Source organism: Neoarius graeffei, chromosome 17 (genome assembly GCF_027579695.1).
Source record: "Neoarius graeffei isolate fNeoGra1 chromosome 17, fNeoGra1.pri, whole genome shotgun sequence".
NCBI lineage: Eukaryota > Metazoa > Chordata > Actinopteri > Siluriformes > Ariidae > Neoarius > Neoarius graeffei.
Window position 1 is genome coordinate 7,921,071 of NC_083585.1, and position 17,529 is coordinate 7,938,599.

At 41.5% G+C, this 17,529-nt stretch overlaps 1 protein-coding gene across 3 annotated transcripts in view; it reads left to right on the forward strand.

The window, feature by feature from the left end:
• The window catches only part of itgae.2 (integrin, alpha E, tandem duplicate 2), a 29,076-nt gene extending 11,792 nt beyond the window's left edge, over nt 1-17,284 (forward strand). For all 3 annotated transcript variants that reach the window (XM_060943655.1, XM_060943656.1, XM_060943657.1), the window contains exons 17-32: nt 8,125-8,255; nt 12,670-12,812; nt 12,926-13,074; nt 13,178-13,294; nt 14,019-14,089; nt 14,184-14,307; nt 14,413-14,499; nt 14,611-14,687; nt 14,780-14,860; nt 14,947-15,022; nt 15,144-15,245; nt 15,481-15,513; nt 15,632-15,712; nt 16,118-16,198; nt 16,326-16,436; nt 16,541-17,284. In XM_060943655.1, the coding sequence (XP_060799638.1) occupies nt 8,125-8,255; nt 12,670-12,812; nt 12,926-13,074; nt 13,178-13,294; nt 14,019-14,089; nt 14,184-14,307; nt 14,413-14,499; nt 14,611-14,687; nt 14,780-14,860; nt 14,947-15,022; nt 15,144-15,245; nt 15,481-15,513; nt 15,632-15,712; nt 16,118-16,198; nt 16,326-16,436; nt 16,541-16,594 (1,518 nt within the window). In that variant the 3' untranslated portion in view covers nt 16,595-17,284. The remainder of the gene's footprint in view (nt 1-8,124; nt 8,256-12,669; nt 12,813-12,925; nt 13,075-13,177; nt 13,295-14,018; nt 14,090-14,183; nt 14,308-14,412; nt 14,500-14,610; nt 14,688-14,779; nt 14,861-14,946; nt 15,023-15,143; nt 15,246-15,480; nt 15,514-15,631; nt 15,713-16,117; nt 16,199-16,325; nt 16,437-16,540) is intronic.
• Nucleotides 17,285-17,529: the final 245 nt, after the last annotated feature.

A 17,529-nucleotide genomic window follows, 5' to 3' on the forward strand; every position in this document is an offset into this window, starting at 1 on the left:
TGAATGCCGGCAAAGGACTGGAGACCAGAGGTTTAAGCTGAGATACATGAAAGGTAGGGTGAACACGTCGCATGGTGAGTGGTAATGCCAGTCTAACAGAACATGGGTTGATTACCTTCTTGATGAGGAAGGGTCCAAGGAACCTGGGTGCTAGCTTGCGAGAGACGGTCCTAAATGGCTGGTGGTGCGTGGAGAGCATAACTCGCTGACCTACTCAGTAGGTGGGTGCCTTGGAGTGACGTTTGTCGGCCTGCCTCTTGGATGCGAGTGTGGAGCAAATGAGTCTTCTCCGGGCCAATGCCCACATCCTCCTGCAGCGGCTTATAAAGAGCTGGACTGATGGTATGGCAACCTCCTCCTCTTGGCTGGGGAACAGTGGTGGTTGGTAACCTAGTGAGCACTGGAACAGAGAGAGACCTGTGGCAGAGGAAGGGAGAGTGTTATGTGCATATTTGATCCAGGGTAGGTACCTGCTCCAAGAACTGGCATCCCTGGATGCCATGCACCTGAGTGTAACCTCCAAAGCCTGGTACGCCCGTTCTGCCTGGCCATTGGTCTGTGGGTGGAAGCATGAGGAGAGACTACAGGTGGCCCCGATGAGTTTGCAGAAGGCTCTCCAGAACTGTGCAGTGAACTGAGGACCCCGGTCAGAAACAATGTCGGTAGGCAGACCATGTAGGCAGAAAATGTGGTGGGCGAGTAGTTCTGTAGTCTCTTTGGCTGAGGGGAGCTTGGGCAGAGGAATGAAATGGACAGTCTTAGAAAAAAACAGTCAATAACAGTGAGGATACATGTATTGCCACCTGAGTTGGGGAGTCCTGTGATGAAGTCCAGGGCGATGTGAGACCAAGGTCGATGCGGAGTCGGGAGGGGTCTTAGCAAGCTGGCAGGGGGTTGATTGGCTGTCTTGTTCTGGAAGCATGTGTCGCAGGCTGCCATGAACTCCTGGACGTCCACCTTGATGGATGACCACCAAAAGTGCTTCTGGATGAGAGCCAGGGTTCAGGCGGCTCCCGGATGACAGGCCAGCTTGGAGCCATGATCCCACTGCAGCGCCTGGGTTTGCACAGGACAGGGAACAAACAGATGGTTAGGAGGAGTGTTGTTGGGGTTACCCTCACTGGGGTCCTGCTCCAGGGCCTTCTGCACGAGCGTCTCAACCTCTAGAATGGCGGCTCCTACCAGGCAGCATGGAGGAAAGATGGTCTCCAGCAGCTTGGACTCCTCTTGGTAGGAAGAGAACATCCTGGACAGGGCGTCGGGTTTGCCATTCTTGGAGTCTGGGTGGTAGGAGAGCGTGAAGTTGAACTGGGAGAAGAAGAGAGACCAACGGGCTTGATGGGAATTCAGGCATTTGGCGGACTTGAGGTACTCCAGATTCTTATGGTCGGTCCAGACTAGGAAAGGGAGCTCTGACCCCTCGAGCTAGTGCCTCCACTCCTCCAAGGCTAGTTTAACAGCCAGTAGTTCTTGGTCACCGATGTTGTAATTTCGTTCAGCTGGGGATAGCCAGCGGGAGAAGAAGGAGCATGGGTGGGCCTTGCCATCACTGGCCCTCTGGGATAGTATAGCTCCGACCCCTGACTCGGAAGCATCAACCTCAACAATAAACTGCTTGGTTGGATCGGGTATGGTGAGAACGGGTGCTGTGGTAAACCTGTGCTTGAGCGTGGAAAAGGCTTTCTCTGCTTCCTCCCCCACTTGAATTGGGTCTTGGTCAAGGCCAGGGCTGAGAGAGGTCTGGCCACCATGATGAAGTTGTGAATGAAGCGCCTGTAGAAGTTGGCAAATCCTAGGAAGCGCTGGAGCTCTCGTCTCGAAGATGGGGTGGACCAGTCAGCGACTGCCTCCAGCTTGAGGGGGTCCATTTGAATCTTCGCTGGAGCGATGATGAACCCCAGGAATGAGACGGAGCTTTGGTGGAACTCACTTTTCTCCGCCTTAACAAACAGTTTATTTTCTAGCAGGCATTGGAGGACCTGCCAGACGTGACCCTGATGTTCCTTCAGGGAGCGAGAGAGAATCAAGATGTCATCCAGGTATATGAAGACAAAGGTGTTCATGAAGTCCCTTAAGACATCGTTAACTAGAGCCTGGAATACCGCAGGTGCGTTGGTCAGGCCAAAAGGGACTACGAGGTACTCATAGTGGCCTGTGGTGGTGTTAAAGGCTGTCTTCCACTCATCCCCTTCCCTGATCCTAACTAGGTGATGGGCATTGCATAAGTCCAGTTTAGTGAACACCTTAGCTCCCTGGAGTAGTTTGAAGGCTGTGGTCATGAGTGGTAGTGGGTAGCGGTTCTTGACCGTGATGGCGTTGAGACCCTGATAGTCAATGCAGGGATGGAGTGACTTGTCCTTTTCAATGAAGAACCCCGCCCCTGCTGGAGAGGAGGAAGGGTGGATGATCCCACCTGCCAGTGACTCCGTGATGTACTTCTCCATGGCCGGTCATTTGGTGGGTGAGAGAGAGTAGCGATGTCCTCCTCACAGGCCTTACAATTGCGGGATCAACCTCCTGCCCAGGACGGAGCCACTCAAGGGAGTGGTGCCATCCTGGGCAGGAGGTTGATCCCGCAATCGTAAGGCCTGTGAGGAGGGAGGGACACTGCTCGGGTTTTACTAAAAACTGGCTTGAGGTCCAGATATTCCGAAGGCACATGAGAGAGGTCGGGAAACTCACTGGCTGAGGGCTGTGGTGGTTTAGCGGGAGGCAGACTGGAGTTCAGGCAGGAGGCCAGGCAGGAAGGACTCCAGCCTAAGATGGTGTGATCAGTCCAGTTTAAGTGGGGGTTGTGCTGCATCAACCAGGGTAGTCCAAGAATAACGGGAACGTGAGGGTTGTTCATGACGTGAAGTATCATTTCAGAGTGATTGCCTGAAATTCTTAGGGTGAGCAGGGTGGTGAGTTGAGTGATGGTAGTCAAGCCAGTGCCATTGAGTGTCAGGACGGTGAGGGGGACCTCGAGGGCGAGTAACGGGATTCCAAGATCCTTGGTGGTGGCGGAGCAGATCAGGTTCCTGTCCGCCCCTGAGTCGACAAGTGATGCTGATGCCGGTTGTTGTGCATGATGATAATGGGGAGCAACGGTCGGTCAACAGGGGACTGGTTCCAAACATTGCCCACCAGGGCCCCTTGATTAACTGGTGGGCTCGTACTTTTTAGCAGGCAGGCTCGGCAAATGTGTCCTTGCTGACCGCAGTAGAAGCAGGCCACCGTGTTCCGCTGGCGCAGTCGTTCCTCCGCTGACACCCATACCCGATCTACCTGCATGGGTTCGATGGACGAGGTGGGATGTGGGGAGAAGTTGTAGCTGAGGTGGCTCTTCTCTCTCCTACGTTGTAGGACCCAAGCATTGATATGATTGGCGAGGTCCATGAGAGTGGCGAGGTCCAACGGCAGTTCCTGAGATACCATTTCGTCCTTGATGATGTCAGACAAGCCATGAAGGAATGCATTGACCTGGGCACTCTCGTTCCAGTTGCATGATGCCACCAACGTCCAGAACTTGATGGCATAGTCCAAGGTAGATCGGGGCCCCTGCCGCAGCTCCATGAGCTCCCTAGCCGCTTCCCGACCGGACAGAGAGCGGTCAAATGTTCACCTCATTTCCTCAGAGAAGTCCTTGAAGCTGGAACAAAAGGATGCATCGGCGTGCCAGACCACTGTTCCCCATTCCCTGGCCTTGCTGGTGAGGAGCGTGATGACATAAGCTACCCAGGAGCATTCTGTGGGGAAAGCCATGGGTTGTAGCTCCAAGATCAATGAACACTGAGACAGAAAAAATCTGCAGGTACCTGGTTCCCCACTGTAGGGCTGAGGCAAAGGAAGTCTCGGTTCGTGGCGAGCGGCGGTGGCGGGAGGTGAAGAAGGAGGCGGCTGGGCAAGGGTAGGCACGGCTTGGGAGTGCTGGAGTTGAGTGGCTAGAAAGTTGAGTGAGTTGGACAGGGTGGCCAGGTTCTGGGTGATCTGCTTGAGTTCCTGTTGGTGGGTCCCGAGGAGGGCTCCTTGCTGCTGCATAGCCACTCTCAGATGGTTCAGTTCCGCTGGATCCATGTTGGCCAGAATGTACTGTTATGGGTGGTGAGATGTGATGAGTAGGATCCAAGAGCAGAACACAGACCAGTAAATCCAATAATGAAAAAAGATTTAATAGGAGCAAAAAATAAACCAAAAATAATCCAGAAAAAGCTAGGGACAAAAAAACGAGGCAGGCAAGGACAAAAAACGCTAACATAAAAAATAGTCCAGACAAAAAACTTGTGACAAAAACATAGCACAACAAACATGAAAAAAGACAAAAACTTAGTGCAAAAAACTGTGACAAGAAACAGGCAGAGAGCAAAATCCAAGAAGTAATAATGGCGCAGAAATGACTTGAAAAACCAACGAGACATTCTGGCAAAGTCCCCTTCTGAGAACAGTCTTTTTATACACAGCAAAGCAAACCAGGAAGTAAATGCCGGCAAGATGGAAGTCCCGTCCCGGATCCAGATTAGCGCTGAACTGGGAGATAATAAACCTCCGGAGTGGAAGTCCGGGGTGGAGCATGACAGCTACAGATTCTCAAACAGATTGAACTGTGGGCATAGCCATTCTAACCATTCACTTTCTTGGTTTTGAACCATTCCAGTAGAGCTTTGGCAGTATACTTAGGGTTGTTGTGTAGCTGGAAGGTGAACCTCATTAAAAACTCATCCCTATAAGATGAAGCTACCACTACCATGCTTCACTGTAGGGTTGGTGTTCTAAGGATGATTATTAGTGTTGGGGCGCCACCAAATTTAGGGTTTTATTACAAGGACAAAAAGTTAGACCAGAGAACCTTTTTCCATATGTTTGCTGTTTCCAACATGTCTTTTGGCAAACTCTGGATGAGATTTAATTTGGTTTACCACTTGCCTTGTGAATGGCTTCTTTTTTCTGAGTTGTGAATAATTTCAGCTCCTTCAGAGTTACCTGTATTTTTTCCATTTGTAAATAATGGGTTTAATGGCAATGTTCAAAATTTGGGATATTTTCATAAGTAAATCCTGATCTATACTTTTCTAAAGCTTTGTCTCAGACTTGTTTTGATAGTTCCTTGGCCTTCATGATGGTGTTTGTTTAAACAGGTTCTCTTACAAAATCTGTGGCCTTCCAGGAACAGGTTTTATTTATCTGGAGATTATGTTAAACTTTAACTGCACATAAGTGGACTCAGTTTAAATAATGTCATGTCTGATGACACCTGGTTGTAATTTAGAGGTCTCACAGCAAGAGATGGTTAATACTTACAGTATGTAAGCAGGCTTTTAGGCAGGATTTTTTTTTAGGGAGTCTAACTTTTTTGCAGGTGTCACTGTATGTGGCGAGGTGTAGCGGCGCGTTGAGCGCTGCTGGCACGAGTGTTTTAGGGGGTTCCGGGGGTACTCCCCCGGAAAATTTTGAAATTTCTAATGCTCTCAAATGCTATTTCCTTCATTTTGACAGCAAATTTTGAGCAATACAGCCAAGTGTTTTTGCCTTTGTTACAACATTCTTGTATCAATAGCAGGGGCGATTCTAGCATCTGATCTTTGGGGGTGCTTAGCCCCCAGAGCTGACAGAGGCACCTGGCTTGAACGACAGTGTTTCCACGTTTATTCCGCATTTAGACTAGACTTAACTAGACAAGAAGACTAGACTAGACAAGACTAGACTTATGCAATGTTTTAACAGAAGCTGACCCAATAAACTATGATATCTACACATTTGCAATATTTACGTTATATTTTTAACTAAACAAGACCTACTACTGCATTTGTAATGTTGGAGCTATTCATTTTGAACAGTGGTAATTGTTAATTACTTAACTCCAGTCCGTAGCTTCACATCTCGCTATGCCAGTAATACTCAGGTGCTACTTCGAGTTCCTCATCGGCGTGGAATCCAGTTAAAAAAAACACCATGTCGTAGCAAGCACTCGCGCGGACAGGCAACCCAATCAGAGGGGACGCAAGGAGGAGAGGGATTTTACTGGTCATAGAACTATCACGTAACAGGTGAATTCAAGAACACACACACGCCCGCGCACACATTCATTGCGCAGTGCGCAAGGGCACTTATTTCTGAAAATTACGTCCAAAAGCAGTGTTTTTGAGGGTGCTGAGCTAGGGGGTGCTGAGCTCATTTTTGGGGGTGCTTGAGCACCCCCAAAAATAGGCTAAACACGCCCCTGATCAATAGTATGAATAGGGTCCCTTTCAATGTACAAAGGAAGCTGCAAGTCTCAGGTACGACTGGAAGGTGGTATTTCTACTTTATGTCGTTGTGTTCAAAAGATATGGGCTGTCAAACACACTTTGACAGATTGTGACACCCTATAGGGTTGGTTGTCACAATGTTATTTCAATGGGGCGGTACAGGAACCGAAAATACATACATATTTTTGAGAATTATGTAAAAATGTTAAAGAAAATGTATTCAAAATACATGTAGGTATAACAGATTGGTAATACAATATCAACTTTGGGAACACCAAAACAAAATACACTGCAAACTGCGTATATTTTTAATGAATATTATTATTAAAATGGGTATATTTCTGGGATTTTTTGAGCTGGAGTTGCATATTAAGCATGACAAATTAGCTATAAAGCTTTCTGATCGCAGAATACTACATAAATAAAGCTTGTTGTAGCTGTGTTTGTCTCAGTCAGTAGTGCACCTATTGCAATTGCATTACATGTGACAACCAACCCCGAACACAGTGTGACAACCAACCCCGGCTGACCAGTTTTGCTTTCAAAGCCGCTAGCGTCCAAAGATTTAGTATAACAAAGAAAAAAACACACAGGAAATATGGCTAAGTCTTCAAACATTATAATGGTATTCGTTTTTTCAATAGAAACCATTAATTACAAAGCTAGAAGGTAAAAACCAAGGTACTAAAAATTTACATTTAGGTATGAAAAACCTTCAAATTGTTCTCACCTTTGAAATGCATGCAACACACAATAACTTTTCAGGTAGAATGACCCCAGTACTAAATCTATCTTCTATCTTCCTTACCAAATATCCCACGTGTTCGTCCTTTTCACGTGCGTTCTTTGGAATCCCAGCATCCTTTAGAACGTGTCGTATTTGATTATTGTTTAGCCTACTAGAAATACTACCCGCCGGCTCGACTACCACACTCTCCACTACGTAGCCTGTAATGTTGGGAAAATCTGCATGAAAATGTGTTATTTACTGTTAAAAGGATTTATTCGGGATAAATAACATGTCAGGTAAGGCCGGTTTTCTATAGACTACATTCCACATTTAGCTGCGGCAATATAGTCTACGGCTATATTGTCTGGATATTTATGCCAGTGTCTCCTAGGCATACATCTTTTCCCCCTCTGCTCTGGGAACGCATATTACAAGTGCTTTGTACACCAAATTTATTTAATAACCCATTTATTTATAACGAGGGCTCTCACAACTTTGAAATTAGTGCAGCCATAGAAACGCGCGTTTCTGTAGCTCTGCGGCGGGTGCCTATATTTTGTACTCTGGGCTCGTGCTGTTGCTATGGTAACCCTGGGCGTCTTCGGGAAAGACAGCTGTCAAAGCGAGACTTCTGAAATTTCCAAAATGGCGGTGTCAACAAAGCTTGTAGATCCTCGGAAAGCTCAGACTCGGCGATTTTTTAACATATTCAGCTAAGTTACCGGACATAACACGGGCGGAAATATTAGGGCGTCTTTAGGGCGTCGTACTAAAAAGTAGGGCGTCCAATTTCTTGTTTTTTTCAGTACAGGGCGTCGAAAAGACGCCCAGACGCCCCTCTATCTAAAAGCCTGTATGTAAGGATGCACTACACTACACTTTGAAGGCCTGGATCTCTGATAATGCATTATATCTTCTGCAAATAATAATGCCCTGTTATTAGACATTGGACAACTAAATAATCACATTATACAGCAACAATATTATTTCTGAAGTACTGTATAAATGTGTATCGTCAAGTAAAGCCTAATATTTCTTTCATGAGGTGTTGCTCATAGTCAAAAATGGATTGAATAGGAGCATTATTTTACATGACTGATAGTCCAAATTACCTGTTTTAGCTCATTCATTTCTCTTGTATTTTGAGGGAGTGTTTTTTTTTCTTCACAGAGAATCACACCATCAGACTTTGGACGTAAACTTGTGTACTTTGGCCAGGCAGTGAGTGTCATGTCTTTCCTAGGAACAAACAAGACACCACTAATCAGTGTTGGGAGTGAAGGAACCATAACTGTTTTTAAGTGAGTATAGAAAATATCATTGTAGGAATTAGATGTAGAACAAAAAACTATCAGTATGGCAACCCAATATCACACTTTTAGTATGTGACCGTGTGTTCCACTTCATGACATTTTCAAAAAAGGATGTTGTGGTTGTTAATTGTTGCTTAAAATATAATGTAGGCTACTGTAGTTTATATTTGTAAGGAAGGTTATAAGCTACAATTTAAGGGACATAAACATATCACACTGTTAAAGTCACAGAACGTAAGATTTGGGAATTTTATCCTCTCTAATAGAGAAATGCTACTGTTAGCATTTTGTAGCATGTGTTGTGTAGTGTCATTCTGAGCCACATGGATTAATGGGAGTTTTCCAGAAAGGTTACTACTACAACCCCGATTCCAAAAAAGTTGGGACAAAGTACAAATTGTAAATAAAAACAGAATGCAATGATGTGGAAGTTTCAAAATTCCATATTTTGTTCAGAATAGAATATAGATGACATATCAAATGTTTAAACTGAGAAAATGTATCATTTAAAGAGAAAAATTAGGTGATTTTAAATTTCATGACAACAACACATCTCAAAAAAGTTGGGACAAGGCCATGTTTACCACTGTGAGACATCCCCTTTTCTCTTTACAACAGTCTGTAAACATCTGGGGACTGAGGAGACAAGTTGCTCAAGTTTAGGGATAGGAATGTTAACCCATTCTTGTCTAATGTAGGATTCTAGTTGCTCAACTGTCTTAGGTCTTTTTTGTCGTATCTTCTGTTTTATGATGCGCCAAATGTTTTCTATGGGTGAAAGATCTGGACTGCAGGCTGGCCAGTTCAGTACCCGGACCCTTCTTCTACGCAGCCATGATGCTGTAATTGATGCAGTATGTGGTTTGACATTGTCATGTTGGAAAATGCAAGGTCTTCCCTGAAAGAGACGTCGTCTGGATGGGAGCATATATTGCTCTAGAACCTGGATATACCTTTCAGCATTGATGGTGTCTTTCCAGATGTGTAAGCTGCCCATGCCACACGCACTAATGCAACCCAATGCCATCAGAGATGCAGGCTTCTGAACTGAGCACTGATAACAACTTGGGTCGTCCTTCTCCTCTTTAGTCCGAATGACACGGCGTCCCTGATTTCCATAAAGAACTTCAAGTTTTGATTCGTCTGACCACAGAACAGTTTTCCACTTTGCCACAGTCCATTTTAAATGAGCCTTGGCCCAGAGAAGACATCTGCGCTTCTGGATCATGTTTAGATACGGCTTCTTCTTTGAACTATAGAGTTTTAGCTGGCAACGGCGGATGGCACGGTGAATTGTGTCCACAGATAATGTTCTCTGGAAATATTCCTGAGCCCATTTTGTGATTTCCAATACAGAAGCATGCCTGTATGTGATGCAGTGCCGTCTAAGGGCCCAAAGATCACGGGCACCCAGTATGGTTTTCCGGCCTTGACCCTTACGCACAAAGATTCTTCCAGATTCTCTGAATCTTTGGATGATATTATGCACTGTAGATGATGATATGTTCAAACTCTTTGCAATTTTACACTGTCGAACTCCTTTCTGATATTGTTCCACTATTTGTCGGCGCAGAATTAGGGGGATTCGTGATCCTCTTCCCATCTTTACTTCTGAGAGCCGCTGCCACTCCAAGATGCTCTTTTTATACCCAGTCATGTTAATGACCTATTGCCAATTGACCTAATGATTTGCAATTTGGTCCTCCAGCTGTTCCTTTTTTGTACCTTTAACTTTTCCAGCCTCTTATTGCCTCTGTCCCAACTTTTTTGAGATGTGTTGCTGTCATGAAATTTAAAATGAGCCAATATTTGGCATGAAATTTCAAAATGTCTCACTTTCGACATTTGATATGTTGTCTATGTTCTACTGTGAATACAATATCAGTTTTTGAGATTTGTAAATTATTGCATTCCGTTTTTATTTACAATTCGTACTTTGTCCCAACTTTTTTGGAATTGGGGTTGTAATTTCTTAACTCAGAGATTGAAAAATCTCAAGCAAGTTACTTTATGTTGACACAAAGTAGCAGCAAAGCAATAGGTGAACATTCAATTTCTGTGTGACACAGAGCTCTGATTTCAAAGACAACAGCAAGCAATAAAGTGACAGCACAAGAAGCATCTAAATTGAGATTTTCCTAATTCTATGGAATTTAGGTATGATACAGTAAAGCAACAAGTTGAAAGACTGAGCAAAAGATTCTTCTCATTAACCCAATGCTGTGTGTGTGGTATAACATTTCTTCAATTCCCTGCAACAGTTTTGGTTCCTACCTGTATTTTTCCATTGTATGCACTATATACACTATATTATCAAAGGTTTGTGGACACTTGGAGCATTATACCCATATGTGTTTGCTGAACATCCAAATCCAAAGTTGGTCCTCCATTTGCTGATATAACAGTCTCCACTCTTTTGAAAAGGTTTTCCACTCAATTTTGGTACGTGGCTGTGAGAATTTCCCCATTAAGCCACGAGAAGTTGAGCACTGATGTCAGGTGACAAGGGTTGAGGTCAAGGTTCTATGAAGGCCACTTGAGTTCTTCCACTCCACCCTTGGCAAACCATGTCTTCATGGAGCTCACTTTGTGCAAAACGGCATTGTCATACTGGAACAGATTTGGGCCTCTTATACCCCTTTTCCACCAAATCAGTTCCAGGGCTGGTTCGGGGCCAGTGCTGGTGCTGGTTCACAACTCGTTCAACTCGCGAGCCAGCTGAGAACCAGTTTGCTTTTCCATAGCTCGCGGTGCTAAGGGAAGCCACGTCATTACGTCGCTGTATACGTCAGTTACGTCGCTACGTTTGCATAAACCTTGGCGCGAATATCGAAGCAAAAACAACACGGAAGAATCAGCAGCAGCAACAACAATAATAATAATGGATGACTTCGCATTTGTACAGCTGCTGCTTCTCGTCGCTTAAAAATAGCGATCTTTCACAGTCTTGTTATTGTTGTTGGTCTTAACAACTCCGCCCCCCTGCTGACGTAAGCGGTTCTTTCCTCTGGCCCAGCAGAGAGTTGGTGCTAGCCTGGAACCGGTTTTTCTGGCCCCAGAGCCAGTTCTTTGTCAGTGGAAACAGAAAGCCTGGTTCCAAACTAAGCACTGGCCCCGAACCAGCCCTGGAACTGCTTTGGTGGAAAAGGGGCATTAGTTCCACTTAAGGGGAATCTTAAAACTACAGCATACAAAAACATCCTAGACAATTGTGTGCTTTCAACTTTATCATAGCAGTTTCAAAAAGCCCCACATATGAGAGTGTGATCATCAGGTGTCCACATTTAGTCATTTGGTTATATATTATGTATGTACAGGTTATCGTATGCAATCTTGGCAAGCCAACATTAGACCACACAGATAACTCCAAAATGGGAACAGTGTGGCTTCTTTACACACAGTATCTTATTTTCTAAATGGAAACCACAGTGGGTTTAAAAGGACAAAATAAAGATGAGCGAGAATCAAGTTAATGAAGAAATATTTGGGATGGTGCAAGACAAGTAACCAATGTACAGGAATGGAGGCGAGATTTTGTGTAGGTAGAAGATTAAATTGCAGTTAGGTTACAGCTAAGGAAATCATGTAACTATTAACAAAACATCTTCACAAAAATGACTATCATGGGGGGGGGCCTGAAAGTGTAGAGGTCTCACAGTTTCAGTCAACTTTAAAACTGACATATTATATCCCTTTTCTACAAGTTTACTCGGTTCCCTGATGAAATGTCTGTGGCATGCTTTGGTCAAAATACCACAAAGATAAAATACCACCGCTCCCTTCTCATCCTGTCTAAACAGCCCTGTTCAGAACAGCCAGTTTGTGTGCCTGTTCCTTTAAATGATAATGAGCCACTGCTCCCCCCCTCCACCAGCCAATCAATTAGCACTTTCCTCATGAATATTCATTCACAAAGACAGTTCTCAAGCCATGAGTGGAGATACGCAGATGAGGGGGCGGGATAATTCAAATGAGCTCCACTTGTGACATAGAAAGTAGAGCCAAATCTGAACGGCTTGTTGAATCACACATTTTCTGAAATAGGCAGAACAAAAGAAACTGGCTGTGTAATATTATTTCAAAGTTTATGGGATGGTAAGCATTGCAGATTCACAAATGTATGTGCACAAGCACTAAAAAACTAAGATTCCACCCCACCCCACACACACCTTTTTTTTTCAGTTTTTAATAATGAATCCTTTGCACTGGAGCTTTGATATTCTAATGTATTTTCCCCCATATTACCATATACTGTCTGTAGATGATTACGTTTCCAATAAAAAAAAGCTGCATTTAAAAATAGTCACAAATAAATTTCTTTTTTTTCATTCATTATCTTAAGGATGCATAGCTAGAAGAGATATGATGATAAATGTGTATCTATTTGTTATTTCACTTCTAGGACAATTCCTGTTATCATTATTGAACCAAAAATAACACTTGATGTTGAAGTTATTAAATCTGAAAGGCAGACCAATGATAAATCAAGCACCTTTCATACAAATCTCCAAATTTGCTTTAATACACCAAAAGGAGAAATTAAGTGTAAGTAGTCATACACAAACCTAAATATTTCAGCTTAGTGTTCTGTCTTTGTTTGTTTATTTTATTGATTTCCATTTTTAATAATTTTTATCTCCCACATTTCACCCCTTTAGCCGGTGAACTACCAATTGAGTACTATATTGATTTGGACTCAGATAAAGAACAAAAGCGACTGGTGCATTACTTGCCTGATAAAGCGAGAGTGAACTTTACTCTGACAAATAGCCAAACCTGCACTGATCGGATAATACTGAAATATGAGGTAAGTTCATGTGAATCTCTATTCCCATGTGGAAAGCCTGAAAACTATTTGTTTCAATAAAGCTATTATTATTATTATTATTATTATTATTATGTGTTTACAGGGCTGCTCTGACTGTTTCTCACCTATCAAGATCAGGGTGAATTTTACATTATCCCCATCCACTGGATTGCCTATGCGGGTTCTTGATCCACATAGTCCAAATGAGGCCATAAAAGAGGTAAATATGAATTAAATATGAAACCAGGGTGGTAGATTTGTAGTATACAATAATTCTGAGGAAACTGAACATTCCTCATCAGCTGCACAGAGTTTTTGAAACTGTAGGTGATGAAACCATTTATATTAACCAGTCAATATTCAGTCAATGACTGTTGCTTATGGGATTTTAAACTTTTTGTGGGGTTAAAATGGGAACCTGTTTTAAGAGTCCAAAGTTTTCATTTCCCAACCCTACCCCCCCCCCCTTTTTTTTAGGAATAATAGACCTTCTGCATTTGTATTACTATAAATACATACACAAGCCACAGAATGCTGGATAACTTTTAAGATTATAATTGACCTTAACAAATCAATTGCATTTTTGTCTTCACTATTACTCCAAGATAGTAGAATATAGTAAAATGGTAGTGTATAATTGTCAAAAGACAATTGTATATGGTATATTGGATAGAAAGACAGATGGATAAATGTTGGGCATTGGTAGGTCAGTGGTACGGTAGCTCAATGGTTAAGTCATTTGGCTGTTGGGCTACAGCACCACCAAGTTGTGAATGTTGGGCCTTTGAGCATGACCAATTAACACTCAACTGCTCAGCTGTATCCTATCTTACTTGTAATTTACTTTGGATAACAAACTTCCAATTGTGTAGTTCAGTCCAATTTTGTGTTTCAGGAAGGTAAAAAGAAATGTGCAATGTCTAATGTCTTTTTTTATTGTTCAGATTGTGTTTGAAAAGGATTGCAACGGTCAACACTGTAAGGCTAATATTTCATTGGTTGACTCAAGACTCAGGTGAGGCTGTTATGTCAGTGTTTGCAATCCTTGTCCTGGAGACCCCTTTTTTTAATTACTTTTTGAATACTGATTATTTTTTCCCTCATTACAGCAAAGACATTTTAATAATTGGCTTCCATCAAACCTTGGATATAAAGTTTAACCTTATGAACTTTGGGAACAATTCCTATATAACCACTCTGACTCTGAGATACCCTGAAATACTGTCTTTCAAGGTAAAGCCCAATTATCCTTACACTTTGGGGGTTTGGCTTGAAATTCACATTGATGGTGCTTAATTTCAGTTGAGTGTATATATAATTTTTTTTTTTTTTTAACAGAAATCTGGGGGTGAAAAATGTGAGGATAACAATAACCATCAAATAGTGTGTAAAATTTTGCACCCCATATTCAAAAGGAAAGAACAGGTATTACTCAAAGCATGTTCTGGCAATATAGTGTAAATCTTTAAATTAATTTACAAAGTTTTACTTTTTAATATAACTGCCACTCTTCTTACCTTCACTTTGCTGCTATAGACCAGTGTTACTATTGCTTGGCAGCTGATCGACGGAAACACAAACAACAGTGCTTCAATTACTGCTCTCTTAACAGGGTTGGCACCTACACTTTTTTAATTTTAATTAAGAAAGATTTGTGTATGGTATGTTGTACTACAATATTTTATTAATCTATTTTTGCTTTCAGTGGAAATAATGGCAGTGACAAACTTGATTCTAAGACATATAATTTCACAGTGAGGAAAGCCCTTGCAGTCCAGCTAACTGGGTAAGGAACGATCAAAGTTAAAAACATTTTTTTTACAAACTTCTATGCTTAATCATGTTGTTTACAGGCAGATTTTTTTTAAACAGCACAGCCAAGCCAAACAGACTGAATATTACAGAGGGGGAACAAAGCCCAGAACAACTTCTAGATTTCACTTTTAAGGTAAATGTTCTGAATCGTGGTGTTGCCGCTCTAAGAATCCTTTTATTCTGGAGGATGATATATTATGGTCACTTTTAACATTTAGAACTAACACTCGTGCTTGTCTGTCTGATATTTGCAGCTGCTGGGTGAAAACAAATATAAGGCCAAAATAAATGTGACAATCACACTTACAAAACAGACATATAAAACCAGCATCATCATTGAGAGCGTGGAACCAAAGGTAAAAGGAACCTCAACGGGCATTATACTCGTTCCAAGTGAACACCAACGATGAATTGGATGCAATTTGTACTAGTATGAGGATAATGTTTTTGATTTGAGACTACAAAACATTTCTCTAATCACTGTGAATAAAAGCATCTGCTAAATGCAGTTAATGGAAATGTAGATGAAGGTATCTGGACAAACAACTTACCCGCATGTACATTCTAATATTACTGTTTTCTTTTGGGTAGAACTGTTCAAGGCCCTCTGATGGACATGTTAATGTAAGGGACTTATTATTAAATAAATAATAGATCATATTATTTGCTATATACTGTATAATTTGGTGGAATATTAAATTTAATCCTGTACAGTATGATCATATTATTTTTGTATCTCTAGAGCACCTACCAGATTGTATGTATTCTGACAGATTTGCATGACATTAAGATTAAGGCTCGAACACATATCCATGACATTCAGGTACAGTGAAAAAAATACTATTCATCTTCATCTTTTTCATTAGTGGTTAATATTACTGATTGTTAGAGACAAATCTCAAGCATACTGGTTTAAAATATCTGTGAATATCTGTGCAAGTCTTATAGGTTGTGAGAGTCCAGCATGAAGGAAATAAGTCCTGATCTTGAAGAGCTCACTAGAATAAAACCAAAAGAACAAACTTTATACATTATAAGCAATATTAGTGGCTTTGTTACCAATCAAGAGATCCAGCTGCAAAAGTAGGGAAATAATGTAAATATTTGTTAGGGAAAACAGACTGTTGTGCAGGTTGAAAGATAATACTTTACATTAATTTTAAAAGTTTATTTTGTGCTTTGTGTATGTCCAAATGTGAACTTGTTCCTTATCCCTTAAATTAAACAGGATAAAACTGAAAAGATCATTGCTGAGGGAGAATTTACATTTGATGAGAGCATCTATGTTGGAAACAAAATGAAACAGCGAGTGGGTGAAAGTTACTCTTAAATACATCCATAAATTCCTTACGTTCATTTTTTCATTGAATAGATTGAAAAACAAGTGTTTAACTGGCTCATGCGGGGGTTTGGGGTTTTTTTTGTATTAATGGCAGGTAGAGGTTTCACTGATTAAGCTGACAGTTGTGAAGTCGACTGCACTTATTGTAGGCAGCTCCATCGGAGGCTTTCTCCTCTTAATAGTCATTATCATTATTCTTATCAAGGTAAATTCTTGTTCTTTTTGCTCCATCTTTAAATGGTTTGTTGTTAATCTCTGAACTTTATATTCACCTTAAAATTTTAATACTCTATTCCTTTCTATGTGCAGTGTGGATTTTTCCGCCGACGCCATAAGCTGGACCGCACACCGAGTACAAACTGAAGACATGCACAACATTCACCTGATTATTATTCATCATTGTCCTTTTTAGAAATTTCTGCACAGATATTATTACTACATTTGTAAACATTTTATTAGGCATATCTTAACTACTAAATTGTGGCATAGGTCTTGAATGTTATTTCAGTGTTTTTTTTTTTTTGGGGGGGGGGGGGTATTTAAAATTCCTTTGTTTTCCTAAAAGCTTGAGGTATTTTTTTTTTTTTTTGCCTGCCCTGTGTAGTGTTAATAGAAGTTAACTGAAAAAATGAAAGTTAAAATTTCTGTTTCCACTTACATCTAGAGAAATGAATATAATATGTCTAGCACAAGAATGAGATTTTTTTTTTTTTTTTTTTTTTTTACACTTGGTAAAACCTCACTGCTCTCTGCTTACTCTTTAAATTCTGTGCTTACTTCATTTGTTAATTCTGTCTTTTGATCCATATGAAAAATTCAAATGAACTATTCTTCCTTCATGGTTTTTCAATTATGTTCAATAACCTAGCTAGGATAATTGACACATCTACTTGTATAGGTTTCCTGGGAAAATGAAGATGGTTTAATTGTGGTTTGTCAAACTGCATCAGACAAAATTCTTAAGAACGTCAATGCCAAATTTCCAAACAGATGACTTGGTGGGACCATTACCAACCTGAAAATCTGAATAAAACCAGTACTGCGATAAGCAAAGCGTTTGGTATTGTAAATAAAGGGATGGTGCTTTGCATGTCTCACTATAGCTCCTTTCACATACAAAATTCATTATGAGGTAATAACATGGAACAGATAAATTTTCATTCCCACTCAGTCTCCCATAAAAGAAAAGTTATGGATATCATGTATTCCCACCTGACTGTATTTAATGGAATGATACAGAGCGCCAACTATGTGAGACTGGATATGATGTATAATTCATGAGGTGGCAAGTCCAGTTT